The sequence below is a fragment of the Culex quinquefasciatus genome, chromosome 2 (genome assembly GCF_015732765.1).
Source record: "Culex quinquefasciatus strain JHB chromosome 2, VPISU_Cqui_1.0_pri_paternal, whole genome shotgun sequence".
In the NCBI taxonomy this organism is placed as follows: Eukaryota; Metazoa; Arthropoda; class Insecta; order Diptera; family Culicidae; genus Culex; species Culex quinquefasciatus.
Window position 1 is genome coordinate 130,968,198 of NC_051862.1, and position 17,256 is coordinate 130,985,453.

At 38.0% G+C, this 17,256-nt stretch overlaps 1 protein-coding gene across 1 annotated transcript in view; it reads left to right on the plus strand.

The window, feature by feature from the left end:
- LOC6031968 (ski oncogene) overlaps positions 1-17,256 on the plus strand; it is a 281,458-nt gene extending 264,202 nt beyond the window's left edge. Inside the window, exon 2 of the mRNA XM_038256188.1 lies at positions 9,359-17,256. Coding sequence (XP_038112116.1) covers positions 9,359-11,236 — 1,878 coding nt within the window. The 3' untranslated portion in view covers positions 11,237-17,256. The remainder of the gene's footprint in view (positions 1-9,358) is intronic.

Genomic DNA, 17,256 nt, shown 5'->3' on the forward strand with positions numbered 1-17,256 from the left:
TCCGGATCCATCATTCAACCCATCGTTGGTTAGGTAATTGAAAGACCTATCCAACGAGTCCACAACATTGAAGATCTGGCAACCCTGTTTCGAGTTATGACCACTTAAGAGATATTTATGTACTTTTTTGAAGCCGGTTCTCACTTAAATGTATGTAAACGATGTCCGGATCCATCATCCAACCCATCGTTGGTTAGGTAATTGAAAGACCTTTCCAACGAGTCCGCAACATTGAAGATCTGGCAACCCTTTCTCGAGTTATGACCACTTAAGTGACATTTATGTACTTTTTTGAAGCCGGTTCTCATTTAAATGTATGTAAACGATGTCCGGATCCATCATCCAACCCATCGTTGGTTAGGTAATTGAAAGACCTATCCAACGAGTCCACAACATTGAAGATCTGGCAACCCTGTCTTGAGTTATGACCACTTAAGAGATATTTATGTACTTTTTTGAAGCCGGTTCTCACTTAAATGTATGTAAACGATGTCCGGATCCATCATTCAACCCATCGTTGGTTAGGTAATTGAAAGACCTTTTCAACGAGTCCACAACATTGAAGATCTGGCAACACTGTCTCGAGTTATGACCACTTAAGTGATATTTATGTACTTTTTTGAAGCCGGATCTCACTTAAATGTATGTAAACGATGTCCGGATCCATCATCCGACCCATCGTTGGTTAGGTAATTGAAAGACCTTTCCAACGAGTCCAGTATTTTTCTAGATCTAAAAAAATAGCTGAAATATTTGTCCAAACCACGCATATTACCCATTGTTGGTAAAAAGTGAGGAAGGCATCAACCACATAGGTGGATTAAGTTAGTTTTTTTCGTAAAATCACGATAACTTGAGATGTTTATAAGCAAACCCCTTATGTTTATACACCAAAATTCTGTAATTGTCTGCTCTACAATTTTGTAGAACATTGTTACACTCTAAAAAATAACCCTGCAAAATTAGAAAAAAAAACATGAAATTTTAAAATGAAAAATTTTGTTCGAAATGAAAAAATGACCCTTCTGGGTCAATGTAGATTCGAAAAGTACATTAAATTTCCCTTTAAATGACATGTTCCAAAATTTTTTACAGTCGAGTAACAGAAAATGGCAGAGTTTATTTTTTGGCAGCACAACTTAAACAAGTACTACGATTTTTATAACCGTTACCTTCAATTTTATTCATTTTTTATGTCACGTATACATCTGATGCAATCTCTTTTTCTTGTCACTATTTTTTTGTATTTTTTCTAATTCTTGGAAATTAGAAGCTCTTTGTAGCTTGTTCAAATCGCAAAGGTATTTTAATGATAAGTCATGCAGAGATAAAAATGTACATAACACAATTTTCATAAAAATTTGCGGAAGTTTTTTTTTGTTTTTCTTTTATGTAACCCCTAATTATATTCTTTTCCATCTCAAATCATCATCTTGACTAAGACATTACGCTTGAAATGTGACCTAATCCGGTGGTAATCTGCTCCAATCTTCACGTATATCCAAGAAGCAAACGAAATTCCTGAGGGCACTTGTTAAACTTCATCTTTACAATTCATGCTGGGGATATCACTGGCTGCACTGAGAGAACCAGTTCAATTATCCCCTTTTGCCCGAGCTGATGAGGACCCCAAGAGAAAGATTTGTATCCACCGTCAGACAAACATATGTATCTGGCCGGGTATCACCGCCACAACTCTTCGAGCGTCCGCGGGAAGGAATTTTGCTCTACAATCTGCTACGGGACGGCTACTTCTGCCTGATGAGCAATCGTCTTGGTGATAAATGGTTCAGTTCCCTTTTTCAGCAATAATGCCGCGTGACCAACAAGCGGGCGATTCCCTTTTCCGGGGGGGCTGTGGTAATGGGTGCACTCGGCGAATGCATTCCCTGGAATTCTATACTACTGAACGTAGCACAAAATTAAACAAATCAACAGTTGAACCTCTGTAAAAGCTTTAAATATTTTTGATTCACTGTTTATAAATCGCTACCTTCACATAACCGCACCACCCTAACGACGCCGCAATCATCTTCCATCGCAATCAAGTTCACGGGAACAGAAGTAAAACATTTGATAAAATTGTGACCATTTCCAGTGCCACGGCCATTCGGTACCGCAATCTCCGCCGGAATCTTCTTCTTCCTACAACTTTGATGCGGTGTTGATGATTACGGCGGACATCATCAGAGGACGCTGCCGTCGCCGGGTCGTCGATGCTGTCCACCTCTGATGACATCGCGCGCAAGGAAATACCTTTGAACACCGCGACCGACCGAGAGGAAACTCGTTGTGATAACTCAATTTGTGAAATTACCTGTCCCTTCTCCAGAACTCGCACACACACACACACACACACACACACAAGTGATTCGTTACCCAAGTCCGGCACCCAAGAAGGTGTTGCCTTATTTGGCGTCAACTGACAATGACCGATAAATTAGCGCGGTATCGACTGTGACTTTCAGAGCAGTTAAGGTGACTGATGGTAAAAATTTGAAGAAAGTATTTTTTTCTCGATTTTTTTTTCAAACTCGCTTAAATGTAAAAATTTGACACCAGTCAGACAGCTGCCGTGGGGTCCTGAATTACGCCACGTGCCTCACACTCAGAAGCGTCTTTTCATATAGCTGTAACAAATCTGGATGGGGAAGAACCCTCCTCGGTACCGAAGAGCACAAGATTGACAGTTTTGCGTCTTATGAAATGTTGGCACAAAACCGGCGCTGGTGAATCTTCGCGGAAAAACTTAATACTTGTGCTCAGAAGGGGGAAAACAATCCAACCCATTATCTGGCGTGCTCATACATCGAAGACATTGATTAATTCATAGACGTTATGTTCAATTTGCTTCATCCGATTTTCGGTTTACTGAATGAAGCCTTCTTTCTGGTAAATTTCATTTAGGGGAGATTTTATGTAAGATTGACATTGTTTGGATGTTCTGCGGGAAGCTAAAACGAAATCTTCCATCAACATTAGGGTGGTCAAATTCTGGGCTTCCTCGGGGCTTCCTCCTGAAATCAAAGTTGGCTAAATACCAAATTTGAGCTCATTCTCACCACGAAATCCCATCCTTCTAATTGCTTGAAGTGTGTAGGGAAAAAATCGCCAAAATGTATGGAAAAAAGCATCTGTTTAACTTTTTACCTGTAGAGGGTGCCATAGTAATCCAATTCTTATCATTTCTCAGATGTAGAAACGTCATTTAATTTGGAACAACTTTCCCCAATACACCTTATTTGTAGGATTTTTTCCCGCGAACTTATTAACGCCCAAAACTGACCATTTTGGTAGCCCCTTATAACCAGCCGCGCAAAAATGTTCATTTTCGGAATCAAATAACTGTTTGCCAAAAATTCTAAAAATATGGTGTCTTGGGTAAAGTTGTTCTAAATTTAATAAAGGATCTATATTTGAGAAATGGGCAGAATTGGATGAGTATGGCGCCCTCCACAGGTTAAAAAGTAAAATAGTTGCTTTTCTCTATACATTTTGACGAGTTTTCCCATCCCGTGGTCAGAATGAGCTAAAATTTGGAATTTAGCCTAGTGATGGGCCAATCTTTGATTTCAGGAGGTAGCCCCGAGGAAGCTCGGATTTGGACCACCCTAATCAACATAGATTTGTTTTTTTTTTGATAAATTCATTATTCTAAGTTTCTTTGAAAGTTACAATTTGTGCGAATTTCTTCATAAAATTTGACGATTCTAACAATTTTCCAAAGGAATTATACTTTGTTTAGTGTAGTTAACTTTATTTATCTAACAAGATCAGATAAAATTTTAGTCTAAAATACCTACTAAGAATTTTGGCTTGAGCCTCGATCCGATTCAGGCTCGATCTCGAGCCAGATCGACTCGAGGCCTGAGCCAAAATTCTTAGTGGGTAGGTATTGGAAAATTCCTTTTAAGTATTAAATTAGAGCAATTCTTAACAAAATTGCCCGATTTAATGAAATTGTAATTTTGATATTTTCTATTTTAATGAACCTTTTTAGAGGGCTTTTCTTTGACCAACAAATACATTTTGCATCATTGCTTCGTATATGCAAGTTTTCATACAAATTTGGCAACTTTTCATACAAAAAATGCTTGTAAAAATTTGAAAATCTGCATCTTGGAAAGGGATTTTCTAATCGAAATAGTGTCTCCAGCAGTGTTAGGGGTAATGGCTAGGATTTAAAATAGTTTCCCTCTTTAAAAAAAATGCTAATATTTTCAACTAGCTTTTTCCACAAAAAGTAAAATTCCCAAAAACCATAGTTTTATTTAATTTTTTATGATATAGCTTAGCTCTAAATTTAGGAGGAATAAGAAAAGCCATGAGTAATTGAAGTTTTTGATAAAATAGACCGTTTTCAAATAATAGCCGGGTAAATTTTAGGTTCAAATAAATATATTTTTGAACATTATGTTGAAAATAATCAATAAATTCAAAACCATGAAAAAAAATCTACAACTTTCATTTTTAGACCTTGAAGATCGTACAAGTCATTAATACTAAGAAGAATTGAAATTGAGAAAATGAAATTTTCGAATTGTTTTACAATATGCCTAATTTTTTTTAACTGACGGTATATCGGCAACTATTGATCCAATGTTCAATGTTAAAAATGAAATGTTTGTACAATTTTCCAATAAAAGTATTATCGAATAAAAATATTTTCAATATTTCAACAGAAAGTCCAACATTACAAAAGGGACCATGATGTTTTAACTCTAGACAAACATGGACACTAAAAATACTTATTTTCCCCCTTTTGCGCTTTTCAATTTCATAATCAATTTTGTTGTGAAAATGGTTTTTAAACATTTTTAGGTGAAATATTTATTATTACTAATGCAAAATACCTTCCTTGGTCCTTGGTCCCTCTAAAATGGTTTAGCCAAATCCAAAATACAAGTGAAATCCATTTCCGAGTTTCACCGAGAAAATTGCTCATTACTTAATTCTGTAAAAAAAACTATCATTTGATAAAAATGTTCTACCGGTTTACGTTATGTTTCAATCAAATAACACTTGGGAAATCAAAAATATCGGCGTCAACAAAAGATATTTCCCTGAATTCGAAGATATTTATATAATTAACAAAAACCACTCTCGAAAAAAAACCCAGAACTTTTTGAACACAATTCCCAAGCTCGAAAAAAGGGGACTACCCCTGTTAATAATAGCCAAAAAAATAGATTGAAAAATTCAAATTCTCTGATGAATTAAATTAAAAAATATTGAAAAATATAGAGTGCTATTTACTTGATACTCTAAAAAATATTTTATTTTTTGCTAACTTAATTTAGCAATGTTTTCATCTGCCGTAATAACAATTTAATCGTTATTTAATTTGATATTTGGAAAATATAATTTTAAAAGAAATTAAATGATTGATGCTTGGTTTATTCAACATTAAATTAATATTTATTTGTTAGTTTTTTTAAATTTTATTTTTTTATCTTTAAAGTCACCTTTTAAGAACATTTCACCTGTTAAATTTTCACGATATTTAATTATTTGGGTGAATGGCTCCCGTGAAATTAAAAAAGATTGTAGGTTTCTTTACAGATTAAATTATGTTTGCCTATTTATTTTCAATTTAGTTTTTGAAAAGTGAGATGAAAACTCTAAAAATATTTTCAACTGAGCAAAATGTCGTAAAACAAGATATTTTAATTCTCGCTTTCTTTTTCAAAAGGTCCTATGTACACACGAAACCCATAGCGCATTGGTGGTTTTGAAAAAGTAATCAAGAATTGTTAGATTGTTTTGTTGAATTTGGCTTTGGTATGAAGTTCAAAAAAAGTTAAAGGAATTTTATCCAAATCAGCGAAAACTGTTTAGCTATATTATTCGGACATTACAAAAGCAGCTCAATAAATGACAATTCGCATGCCCTACATTTTAGTTTCAAAATAGATATAGAGCCCATCCATAACCCAAGTGATTTTTTTTAATTATTAAACAAAGTTTAGTGTCAGGTTGAACGTTAAACGTTGAAAGTTAAGATTTTAATGTTTATGGAAAACAATGTATAATAAAGCATAAAAAGTAGTTTCTGTAAGTTTATCATAAGATTTTGATAGTTATTTTAATATTTTTCACGTTCCGCGAAATTCCCGTGAAATTTGGTGTTTTGAAATTAAGATCCTCGTGAAATTTGCAATTATTGAGCGTGAAAAATAACTGAGCCTATATATTACCCTAACATTATTTAATTAATGTTCTCCTTAATCCTGATGTTGATGAAAAAACTCAATGCAAAATTTTGCACAACCTTACAATAAAAATGATGTCATATCGTCATGATCGTGCTATCTTATCGCACGTACATTTCGAGCAAAATTGCGTTTAGAACGCCATTTTGTGTTGACTTTCACAAATCCCCAAAATTCGAGTTCAATCCTGAGATATTAGTCATCACAAATTGAATACAGTAAGTCTTTACTAACTTTTCATGACAAAATGCTCAGTCGTTTACAGATGCTGGAGGTGGAATATAAAAAGAAAAAACCATCTTCAACAAAAAAGACAAAACATTTGATAGATTCACAAACAGTTTAAATAATGCTCAAAAAGCAAACTTGTTAAACTTCCAAGATTCGAACGAATTCAAATCAGTTAAAATCTTAACTCTTCCAAGAACCATATTAGACAGTATCAGTATAAATTAATTACATCGAAGCAGCTACGGTAAATTCCATTTTCTGCTGTAAGTTTCGTCCACTCTACCGTCTTTCTTATCTCTCAAGTTACACATGTTCAGAAGGTCTGCTAATCGTCCCAGATCGTCCCATAGATACCAAACTGCACCATGTTCAGTATGCATCCTTTCTTTCGTCGTGTGCTGTTCCTGCACAGAAGAAAAACCCCTCGAACTCCTCGAATCATCCCATATCTGATCGCTCTAACGTTGTCTTCTCTCGCGTGCACGACCAATAAATATGTAATTTATCTCGGCAAAAAAAGGTCATTAAACAGTGCACAAAACGCTCGCCATAAAACACCACCACCGAATGGTTCCGTGTCTCCGCGCACATGTTGACCTGGCGCGCCACGATACGGATCTTCCGTGCTAGGGAACGTACCCTTGCGAGACATGTCGATCCTCTTGGAGTTTTAGCCGCGTCGCGTTTCGCATGTTTTCTCAGCTCGACTGGCGCGCAACTTTGTGGTTACATTGTTGTAGGGATGGTTTTCCGATGCGCCTGGTACGACGACGACGGTACGGCGGTGGCCACGTTGTACAAACATTAATTATGCTCCTCGAACATGTGCCAAAGTGTCCGTGCTTGGGCACTTGGGGGTCGGCAAAGGGAAGGAAAACTTCTACGCCACAGGTAACTTGAGCAAATTCAGGCAAGCGACACGACTTTGTTCTTATCGGTACAATTTAGAATGTGGTGGAAGGGGATGTCTTTCGGAACTTGGTGCAAGTCTTGCAGCGTGATGCTGCTAGCGTGGCATTGTGTCGTGTGCCGGAGCCTTTTTGGCCGTTTATGGTCTGTTTTCGGGAAAAGAGCAAGTCTAGACTCAGGCTCATATTAGGATATTATAAGATTTACTGTGAAATTGATTAAGACAAAAACATTTAAAAAATTTAAACGCTGCGCAAGAAAATTAAAAAAAACGAAAAAGCATTTCTAAAGAACATTTTGCATTATTACACGATCGAATCCAATGTGTAGGCCGGATCCTTGCGCAAGTTTTGGTTTTGGACAACCTGGAGTTCGGTACAGGCTTTCAAAGATTGGTATTTTTCATAAAAAAATGCACACCAAAAAAGATAGGCGTCGCATTTTGGTAAATGTTTTGGAAACATTTCATCGCACAAATTTCACTACACGGGTCTGGTGCCTCAAAAATTGTCATTTTTGAAAAAAATATCTATTCTAATCTAATGTAATCTAATCTAATCTAATCTAATCTAATCTAATCTAATCTAATCTAATCTAATCTAATCTAATCTAATCTAATCTAATCTAATCTAATCTAATCTAATCTAATCTAATCTAATCTAATCTAATCTAATCTAATCTAATCTAATCTAATCTAATCTAATCTAATCTAATCTAATCTAATCTAATCTAATCTAATCTAATCTAATCTAATCTAATCTAATCTAATCTAATCTAATCTAATCTAACACAAACGCAGCCAGTCCGATGAAAGCATACTGGAAAGTCTTGTGATTAGATTACGCCCCAAGCACTTTTCTTGTCAATATTAATAATTGCAATACATCCGAGATCACCCAAAAATGTAATACAAAAATTAAAGTGGCCAGCCCTACTGCGTTGTGTTTACCGCAGAGAGGATTCTGTGAACGGATCACATTCCACAGAATCTACAGGGGAGGAAGGATGCGTGGACATACCGTACCAAACGCTCCGGATCAGTTAGGTGTGGTGTGTTTGTGTAAATTTGGCAGATAATTATGTTTTTAGAGGGAAGTGGAATTGGGAAAAATGGGATTAAGGAATGGGAAAGTGAGGAAGGGGTAGGAGGGCTATTGAATTTATAGTATAATAATATAAGGGAATATAATTATTTAACGAATAATGATGGAAAACTCTCACCAAGAATCAGCAAATCTTATAATCTTCGAAAGACACAGCCAGATTGTGTCCCAACCTGCAGCTTCTAAGTTCTTAGGAGCCGCCAATCCGACCGCATCAAATCAGCCAAGATTTCCTCGTCATCTGCGCGATTGAGGCTCTATTCCAGTTCAGCGACGTCTTCCCGGACATGCAGAAACGCAACGCGAATCCCGGATATCTCCACCATCTCCACCTTGTCCACTGCCACTCACAAGTTCGTCTAGAACTAGCCGATAAGAATTTGACGGAAATCCTTAGAAGACGAAAACACGCGGAGCGAAAAATAAAAACAAACCGGACGCGACCATAGCTTACTGCGATCCATTTTTTAAAAAATATCTATTCACGGGTTGAATCCAATTTTTAATTCAATTGCAGAGCGCCAGCTTCTGTTACGTCCAGTCATGCTCATATTTGAATGCCGCCGAAAAGTCATTTTGTAACACTCACATAATAATCCGGATGATGCGTAAGAAAACAAAAACCTTTTTCTTTTCAAACACCTATGAACCACCCTAACGGCCAGAGGTACTGCGTAAAGTTAACCGCTGAGAAGAGTCATTTAGGTCTGTTTTTACAGAGAAGGAATTTGAAGATACCTCACTTGATAAATTTCGATTTTGTGTTACCGCAGGAAGATGGATTTCGTTAAAATTTCGATGTTACTTTCCCTAGATATTTAAAGTTGCGAAATATTTATCAACCTTTCCACTAGAAATAATCAACATGCAAGAGATAACATTTTTGTTTGTTTTTCCTTGCAGGTCATCGACGACGAGTCCGCCCTGGTGACCATCAAGACCGAACCACTGAGTGACATTCCACTGAAGAAACCAAAGCTAATCAACGAACCCTCCCTGTACCAGTGCAGCCGGCAGGCCCCCAGTTCAGCATTTCGTCCGTGGACGCAGAAGCGGCGCCAGGAGTACGCCCAGCAGCAGCTCCTGCTCCAGCACATGGTGTACCAGAGCAACGGGCTGATGAACGGCGTCGTGGGCGGTCTCAGCCAGGAACCACCGGTGCTACAGAACCCGGAAAGCGTCGTACGGCTCTCGGAGAGCGACAAGTTCGAGCGGAGCTTCCAACCGAACGTGGCCCTCGTGCCGCGGAAGACGATCCTGTGCAAGGAACGGGAACGGAACGAGCGGGAGCGGTTACCAGCGGACCCAAAGGATCGGTCCGTGATCAAGTGCGATGTGCAGATCAAGCAGGAAAGTCCACCTACGCCGCCGGCCACCGGTGACGTGATACGATCGGTGATCAAGTGCGACGTTAAGATCAAGGAGGAACGACCTTCGACGCCACCGCAGGAGATGTCGCCGGGGCCCCGATTGGCACCGTGTTCATCACCCTCACCGCCACTGCCTCCGCTCGGCACTCCGGCAGCAATGCTCGGGGGTGGCGGCGGCACCATCAAGTCCGTTCCCATGCCATACAGTCCGGTCACTGACGTGCACTCGGGATCGAACGAAATCACCTCATCCACTTCACCTGTACCTCCTCCGGTCAACATGACCACCACCACCACCATGAACGGTTGCATCGCGGACAAACCAAAGCTGATCATCAAAGAGCAGATAAGTCCACCGTCACCGCGTCGGACGCCCCTGCTCAACGAAGAAATGCACCACCAACATCAACGATCTCACCCGCAGGCGGCTGTTATCCTGAAAAACGGTGGTGGACCAATCGGAGCGCCGGGTGCGCCCATCGCCGGCAATCCCGAGTTCGAGCTGTCCACCGACACGGACGACGACAGTCTCGCTGGCGAACCGGACAGCAGCAATAACTCGATGGCTCCGCTGGAAATCATCGCCGAACTTATGAAGGACGTCGCACACGAAACGCGAGATCAGATCTTGCACATCCTGAAACTGGTCATCCAGGAAACGACACAACTTCGGAACGAGCACCTTAGGCTACTAAAGGACCACGCACACCGAGAGGACATGATCGCTGACCTTCAGCGAGACAAAGAACACCTCGAACAGCAAGTGCACCAGCTGCAGCTAGAGTTGAACCGATCGCTGATCAAATATGCCACCTCGGAAGCGAACGCACTTCAGATGCAACAGCAGCACCAGCAAGACCTGGCCGTCGCAGTGGCCGCCGCCGCCGCAGCTTCCGCCTCGTCCTCAACACCTCCCTCACCTCTCTCGCTCGCTTCCAACAGCAGCAGCAGCCAAATCACGATCGAAAAGATCGAACGACGGAACAGCTTCCCGGAAAAGTCCGAGGTGATCATGAAGCCGCTGAAGAAATCCCTCCGCCGCAGTCCCGACGACTCTGTGCTCATGCTGCAGTCGCCACCGCCCCCGCTACCGCCACCTCCGGTCATGTCGCTTCCGGTCAGTCTGTCAATCACCGCCGCCAGCAATCTCAAACTTCCGGTGGATCCGCTCCAAACCAGCCACGAGCACGATGACAAACCACCTCCGCCAACGCACCACCCGATTGCCGCATCGCCAACGACCAACGGAGGTGCTGCCAACGGTGTCATAACGTCACCGAGGCCTCCCTCGCGACCCCCGTCATCGGCCTCGACGGCGTCCAACACTTCCGCCCCAGTACTGGAGAACGGCCTGACCGGCAAGAGTCAACCGTCGAGCAAGGAGCCGGCGGCCAAGAGTTCCGGCAACTGATAGTTGATCATCTACTTTTGCTGAGAAGGGAACAGGGGACAGGGCGCTGCGCTTTCTGGGGGCAGCATCTTTCCGCCGGTCGGGAGCCAAGATCCGTACTAGGCAGTTGGGCCACGTGCGCGGTTGGACATCTTCACTGAAATCTCATTTTTGAGTAAAAGTTCTACGACAAAGTTGTAGAAACGGATTGAAAGAGAGAGAGTCCAGAACTCTCTCAAGTAATGTCATTTGATAAAAGAGAGAAATTTCTTCACAATTTCACTGAAGAGTAAAGAGAGAAAAAGAGCGGAACTGCAATTCTGTCGCAGAGAGAGAAGAAAATGAGAAGTTGTCCATCTGTTCTGCGCGTAGCGCAACACGCTGTACATCAGTCCACTGCAAACATTGGCCACGTGCATTGTAATTATTAGATTTTTCAAGCTTCATTGTCGATATTTTCCCACCAAATAATTTCTGTTTGTTCTACTTTTAAGCGAAAAAAATACACACACAAACTCAACAAAAGTAAGAAACCAGTAGGTTTGAATTGCGCCAACTTAACACAAGATTACAATGCTGATATAGAAATCGTTTCGGAAAATCAATTGAAACCAATAATTTACTACGAATAAGTTGCGTACACGCAGTCAAAGCAGATTCAATGCGAAACAAAATTCCACTCAAGAGACTCTAAGTTAAACTTTGAGCAAGAAAGATGCATGCGAAAAATAAAACCTTTAGTCCACTCGTATTGAGCAGCGAATAAACAAGAAAAAATCAAATCGAAAATTACTAGCGAGAAAAGATAGAGCAAAAAAAACGCAGGAGGTGAAAAAGAGAAAAAAAAGGATAATTTTAACCACTAAGTGGTTCTCAAAACACACAAACCAACTTGCGTAGTGACTTGTATAAAGATTGAAACCTTGTTCAAACACACACACACACACTCATGGTTCTATAAAATAGTAGCCCCCTCTTGTAAATATGCTGTAAACAAAGTGTAACTTACCTCCATACTTTACAAGTTTTTGTGTTCTGTTTTCGACAAAAAAAACATTTTTCTTTCTTTCTAAAAGTCAGTTCATCCTTATAACCACAAACACTCACAGAGACACTCAAGCACACACACAAACACGCGTATTTGTAATTTTAATTGTACAGTCGGTAATAACTAGCTAAGAACTAAAACGATTTTGTGTTAAAAATACAAAACCCCTCACGCAAAACGTATTCTGTTGATTTTACCAACGGAATTTTCTTTCGAGACCTTAATCATTTTGCCACACAAATGGGAGGCATTCAAAATCCTCTTTTTAGCTGAGTTTAAGCCAGAATAACAAACACACTTGCAAACTAAACCAACAAAAACAAAGCAAAGAGATGAAAAACTTTTCAAAAAAGTGTTCAATTTAAAAAAAAAATTGCGCTTGGTTTCTAAAATCAAACGGCGCTCGTACTCCTTAGTAACAAAAGAAGCATAACTAACAACGTTTGTCGACTACCCTAACTAATTTAGTCTTCGAGAAAGTGAGAAAGTACTCTCAAAACCGCCATCACGGTTCTCTTTTCAAAAAAGACCAACCGACCGACTTCAGCGAGACATCCTTAACTGTAGTAAAGTCTTAATTCTTTTCATTTTAAAGTTGTTTTTGGATCAGGCCACAAATATGATATTGAACTTTTCTATTTATTTATTTATCCTCGTACGCTAAGGCGTTTTATTCAACTTTTTTTTTCGTATTACTTGTATGGTTTAGTAAAAAAAACACTGCTGTTCTTTTGTGATTTTGATTTCTTTCGATAAAACAAACACTAGAAGAAAAAACCACAAATGCAATTTTATACCGTACTGTTTAGTCGTTTAGTTCTATAATTTTTAAACCAAACAAAACAAACCACGCACTGCTCTGTTTCTCCTTCTTTTAGAAAAAAAAAAAAAAAAAACAAATAATAAAACAAAATTATAAATCCTATCAAAATTAGCGATCAAAATTACCTGAATAAAAAATTTAATGAAAAAAAAACATTTGGCACTGCTGCGATTCAAATTTTTGCAACCGGTTCATGCACACAAACTATCGTCACTCTCTCACAAACAATCAAACAAAAAAAAAACGTTCGGAAGTTTGCTGGTTTTGGAAGCGATTTCGGTCCTCTGTTGGGTCTATTAACGCACTTGAAGCATTGCAGAGCTTGGAAACCAACTCGACCAGCTCGTTTCAAAGTGTCAAAATCAGTGGTGTAACAGAAGAATCTGCTGATTTTGCCACTCGAAATTTAGCTACTCTGTCTATGCATGCGTGTGGATTTTGTAAACAAACTTTCACACTCTCGCGCGTGGGGTGCTCTTTTGTTTGCTCTGGGAGAGTAACTCCAAAACTCGCTTTTTCTCTCTTTTCCAATACGAGAGATAGCGAGCAGTCAAAAAACGAGTGTAATTCGAGTAATTCGACAGTAGAGAGTTTCTCAAATTCTTCAAGTTTGGAAATAGACCAACAATTTTACAATGATTTTTTCTTATCTTTTTTCCTCAACTGCCCACGATGCAACACTTTTAAAAATGTCGAAAATTACACTGCAAATATTGTTTTTTGTTCACATATACACAATGCATGAATAACGCAATGATTTAAATATTTCGTGTATTTTTGAGCGAAAAGGCAAAATATGTAAAAAAAAACAAGATCGATATTCAGAATAAACAAAAAAAAATTGTGAGATTAACAGGTTTCTTTTGCCATCAGAGGAGCTTAGTGTATTTTTTTTAGGAAATTATTCTTATCGAAGGGAAAAGCGAAAACTTTTGCTTTCTTAAGAAGACAAAATTGTGAAAATGTGCAACTACTGATAATGGTATATAAATTTATTTGTTTTGTTTTTTGAAAGAACAAACACTATGGAAGATTAAAATTCTAAAGCAAGTGTTCACCAACAGCATCGCGGTGGGAATGTTACTGATTGGGGATCATGTGGTATTTTGAAAGATCAAAGGGCTCAACAAACAAATGTAATGTGAGTCTATGACGTTACCATTAAAGTTAAGGAGGTATTACACTACATCAAGCTTTGTTTGACTGCAAACACATTAAATGTTTGTCAGTTTACCTGCCGGTCAAACTAGTCAAACATTTAACTCTATGGGTAGCTTTTGAAGCTTTTAGACTCAAACTTCGACTACTAGAGATTTAGCGACTCTGACTCCGACTCCAGCTTTCCAAAAGGACCCTACAGCCCTAAGTTTTACAAACAAGTTTGAAAGGCAGGCTAACTGTCAAACATAAAATGTATCAAACAAAGTTTGATGCAGTGTGATACCTACTTCACTTATTAACAAGTAATTGATGCTACGGCTGCTTTTCTTTTAAATGTTCTGCTTCTAATAAAAGAAAACACTTTTTGGAAATTACTATTTTCTGATAAATAAAAATAGAAATAATTTTGTTTTTTGCACTAAACCAGCCAATCTCAAACAGTAACTTTCCGCACCGAGAAGAACAAACAAAATACCAACGCAAAAAAATCAAATGGCATAACAAGACGAAAGCAATTTTAACTTTAAGCATATACTATTTTCATATTTTCACCGGGTCGAGAGCAGACAGCTCTTTCGTGATTCTTTCGGAAAAATATGACGTTGAAAACCACTTGTACCGGCCACGAAAGGGTTGCCCTCACTGTTTCGTAGTCGATTACTCCTGAAGACTCCTGATGAGAAAAAAGAAGTACAAATTAGTAAATACGCTTTATTCACCTAATCGAGCATATATTTTGTCGACACGAGAAAAAGAAAAAGATACACACATACATACATACATACACACACTTGATAAAAAACAGACACACACACACAAACAAGTTAATGCGAAAACGTATTTTCATACAATAAACGTAAAGTGTACGTCATTATAGGTGAAAATTACATGTTACATACTGAAGAAAACAACAAAAATAAAGGTACAGAGAGAAAGCTAATAATATTTTTAGGACAATTGAGCGCACGTTGACCGCTAACGACAATCTCCCGTTAGTAATTTATCGCCTTTCTAGAGGAAAATGAAATGAATGAACGGACCCCGTTTCGATTGCCAAAACGTCAATCTTCTGCATAGCTTGCAATAATTTGAATCGACGCAAACCAAAATAAAAGCTCTATATTTTTTAAATAATTTAGTGCGAATTAATTCACAGAAAAAAAACAAATAATCGGCACTTTTTGTAGATGTTGAAAATCGAATGAAACTTTAACTGATTGACGTTTCCGAACATTTTTAAAAAACGCAAATCTGTATAGAACAGAAATTTGGTGCAGTCTCACCAAGCAGGAAGAGAGGAGCAAAACATTCATCCACTGTAAAAAAGAAACAACTGTTTATAGAAATCGAATTTAATAGCAGCTAATAGTTACTTTTTCTTTCGTTTCATACCATACTAAAAAAAATCATATGAACATAGGAAACAAGTTAAAAACAAATACACTCTCATAAACCTGACACTCTTCCTGTCTGGATTGAAAAGTTGAAGCAAAAAGAACACACACACGCATACAAAATCAATTTGATAACTGTTTATCTACAACAAAAAAAACATAAATAAAACAATACTACAACCAACAAGAATATGAGAAGGAAATCAAAAGTCAGACAAATTCTACTACTTTACGAAAATACCAATATATTTCTACAAATTTTAAAAAACCACACAGTCAGTGCATATAAAATAGACGAGAAGACGGAAGCAAAAACATACAAGTAAATTTAAACTAGTTCGATAACGCCACAATTTAAAAGATAGAGAAACCTATGAATAACAGAAACAAGAAGAAAAAACAAGTAGAAACTAATATTGTTGCTGCTAAAAGTGGCAAAATATGGGAAGGTGAAGAAAAAGTACGTAAAACTCATAACGAAAAAAAAACAAGAAAAAAAAATAAACAAAACAAAGCAAACACAAACAGTAAGCGAGAGCATGAAAACGGTGTGTTATAATTTTAATAACTTTTATTTTGGCTGTGCTTTTCAAAAAAGGAACTACTCTAGAGTTTAGTTTACGCGTTTAGTTTACATTTTACATACGAATTTCATACTCTTGCGTTAGGCCTACTCACAGTAATAAGTTGCCCTTAAGAATCTCGTTTATAAGTGTCTAACATCAACAGCAAATAAAACAACAACAACAACAGGAGAACAACAAGAACAACAAAAGTCAACTAATTTAACTAAAACAAACTTAGGGTAGGAATCAAGTGCAACACTTGATTCGGTAAACTCAGCATTGTCTGCGAGACGCGATAGAAACAAACACATACAAACACACATACACACACGCGCGCGGGGACAAGAAACCGGGGACACTTCCCCGGGGCAAAACGGTCGAACCAACTTGGTCCCATTTATTTATTTTTTATAATTTTAATTTGTATAAATTTGCCATTTAAATGTTATCTAGTAATTATAGCGAAAGGAAACACCTACATTGAGGTAAAAACATGTAAAATAAAGCAACAAAACACAATGTTTCAAACTTTACTTCAGAATTAAAAACAAGAAACAAACAGAAAAAAACGAAGCAACCAACATAGATTAACGTACTATTTCATTAGAGGAAAATAAAGAAAAGAAGAAGCAAATCACCCTTACACAACAAAAACAACCACACAAAAAAAAACAAAACGCTCTGTTGAGACTAGCAGCAAACAGTATAGTTACAAACGTAGATTAATGAAACAAGTACTAAAATTAATTGACTACTTTATTAACTGCTACAGACACAGAGTAAGACAAACAACCAGAAGTAATAAAAAATAAACAGAAAAAAACAATGGATACATAAACACATGAACATAGAGAACCCAACGTTAATAAACAAAACACACTCACTCACAAACACACAAACAAACACATACTGTAATGAAGCATAACGACGCGAAGGATTAAACAATGGATAATGAGACATACAGTAACACAGCAAATAAGGGGAAGAAAAAAAAAGTACCCTTGACGGAACATTAATGGTAGGAGCAAAAACAAACCACAAGTAAGAAA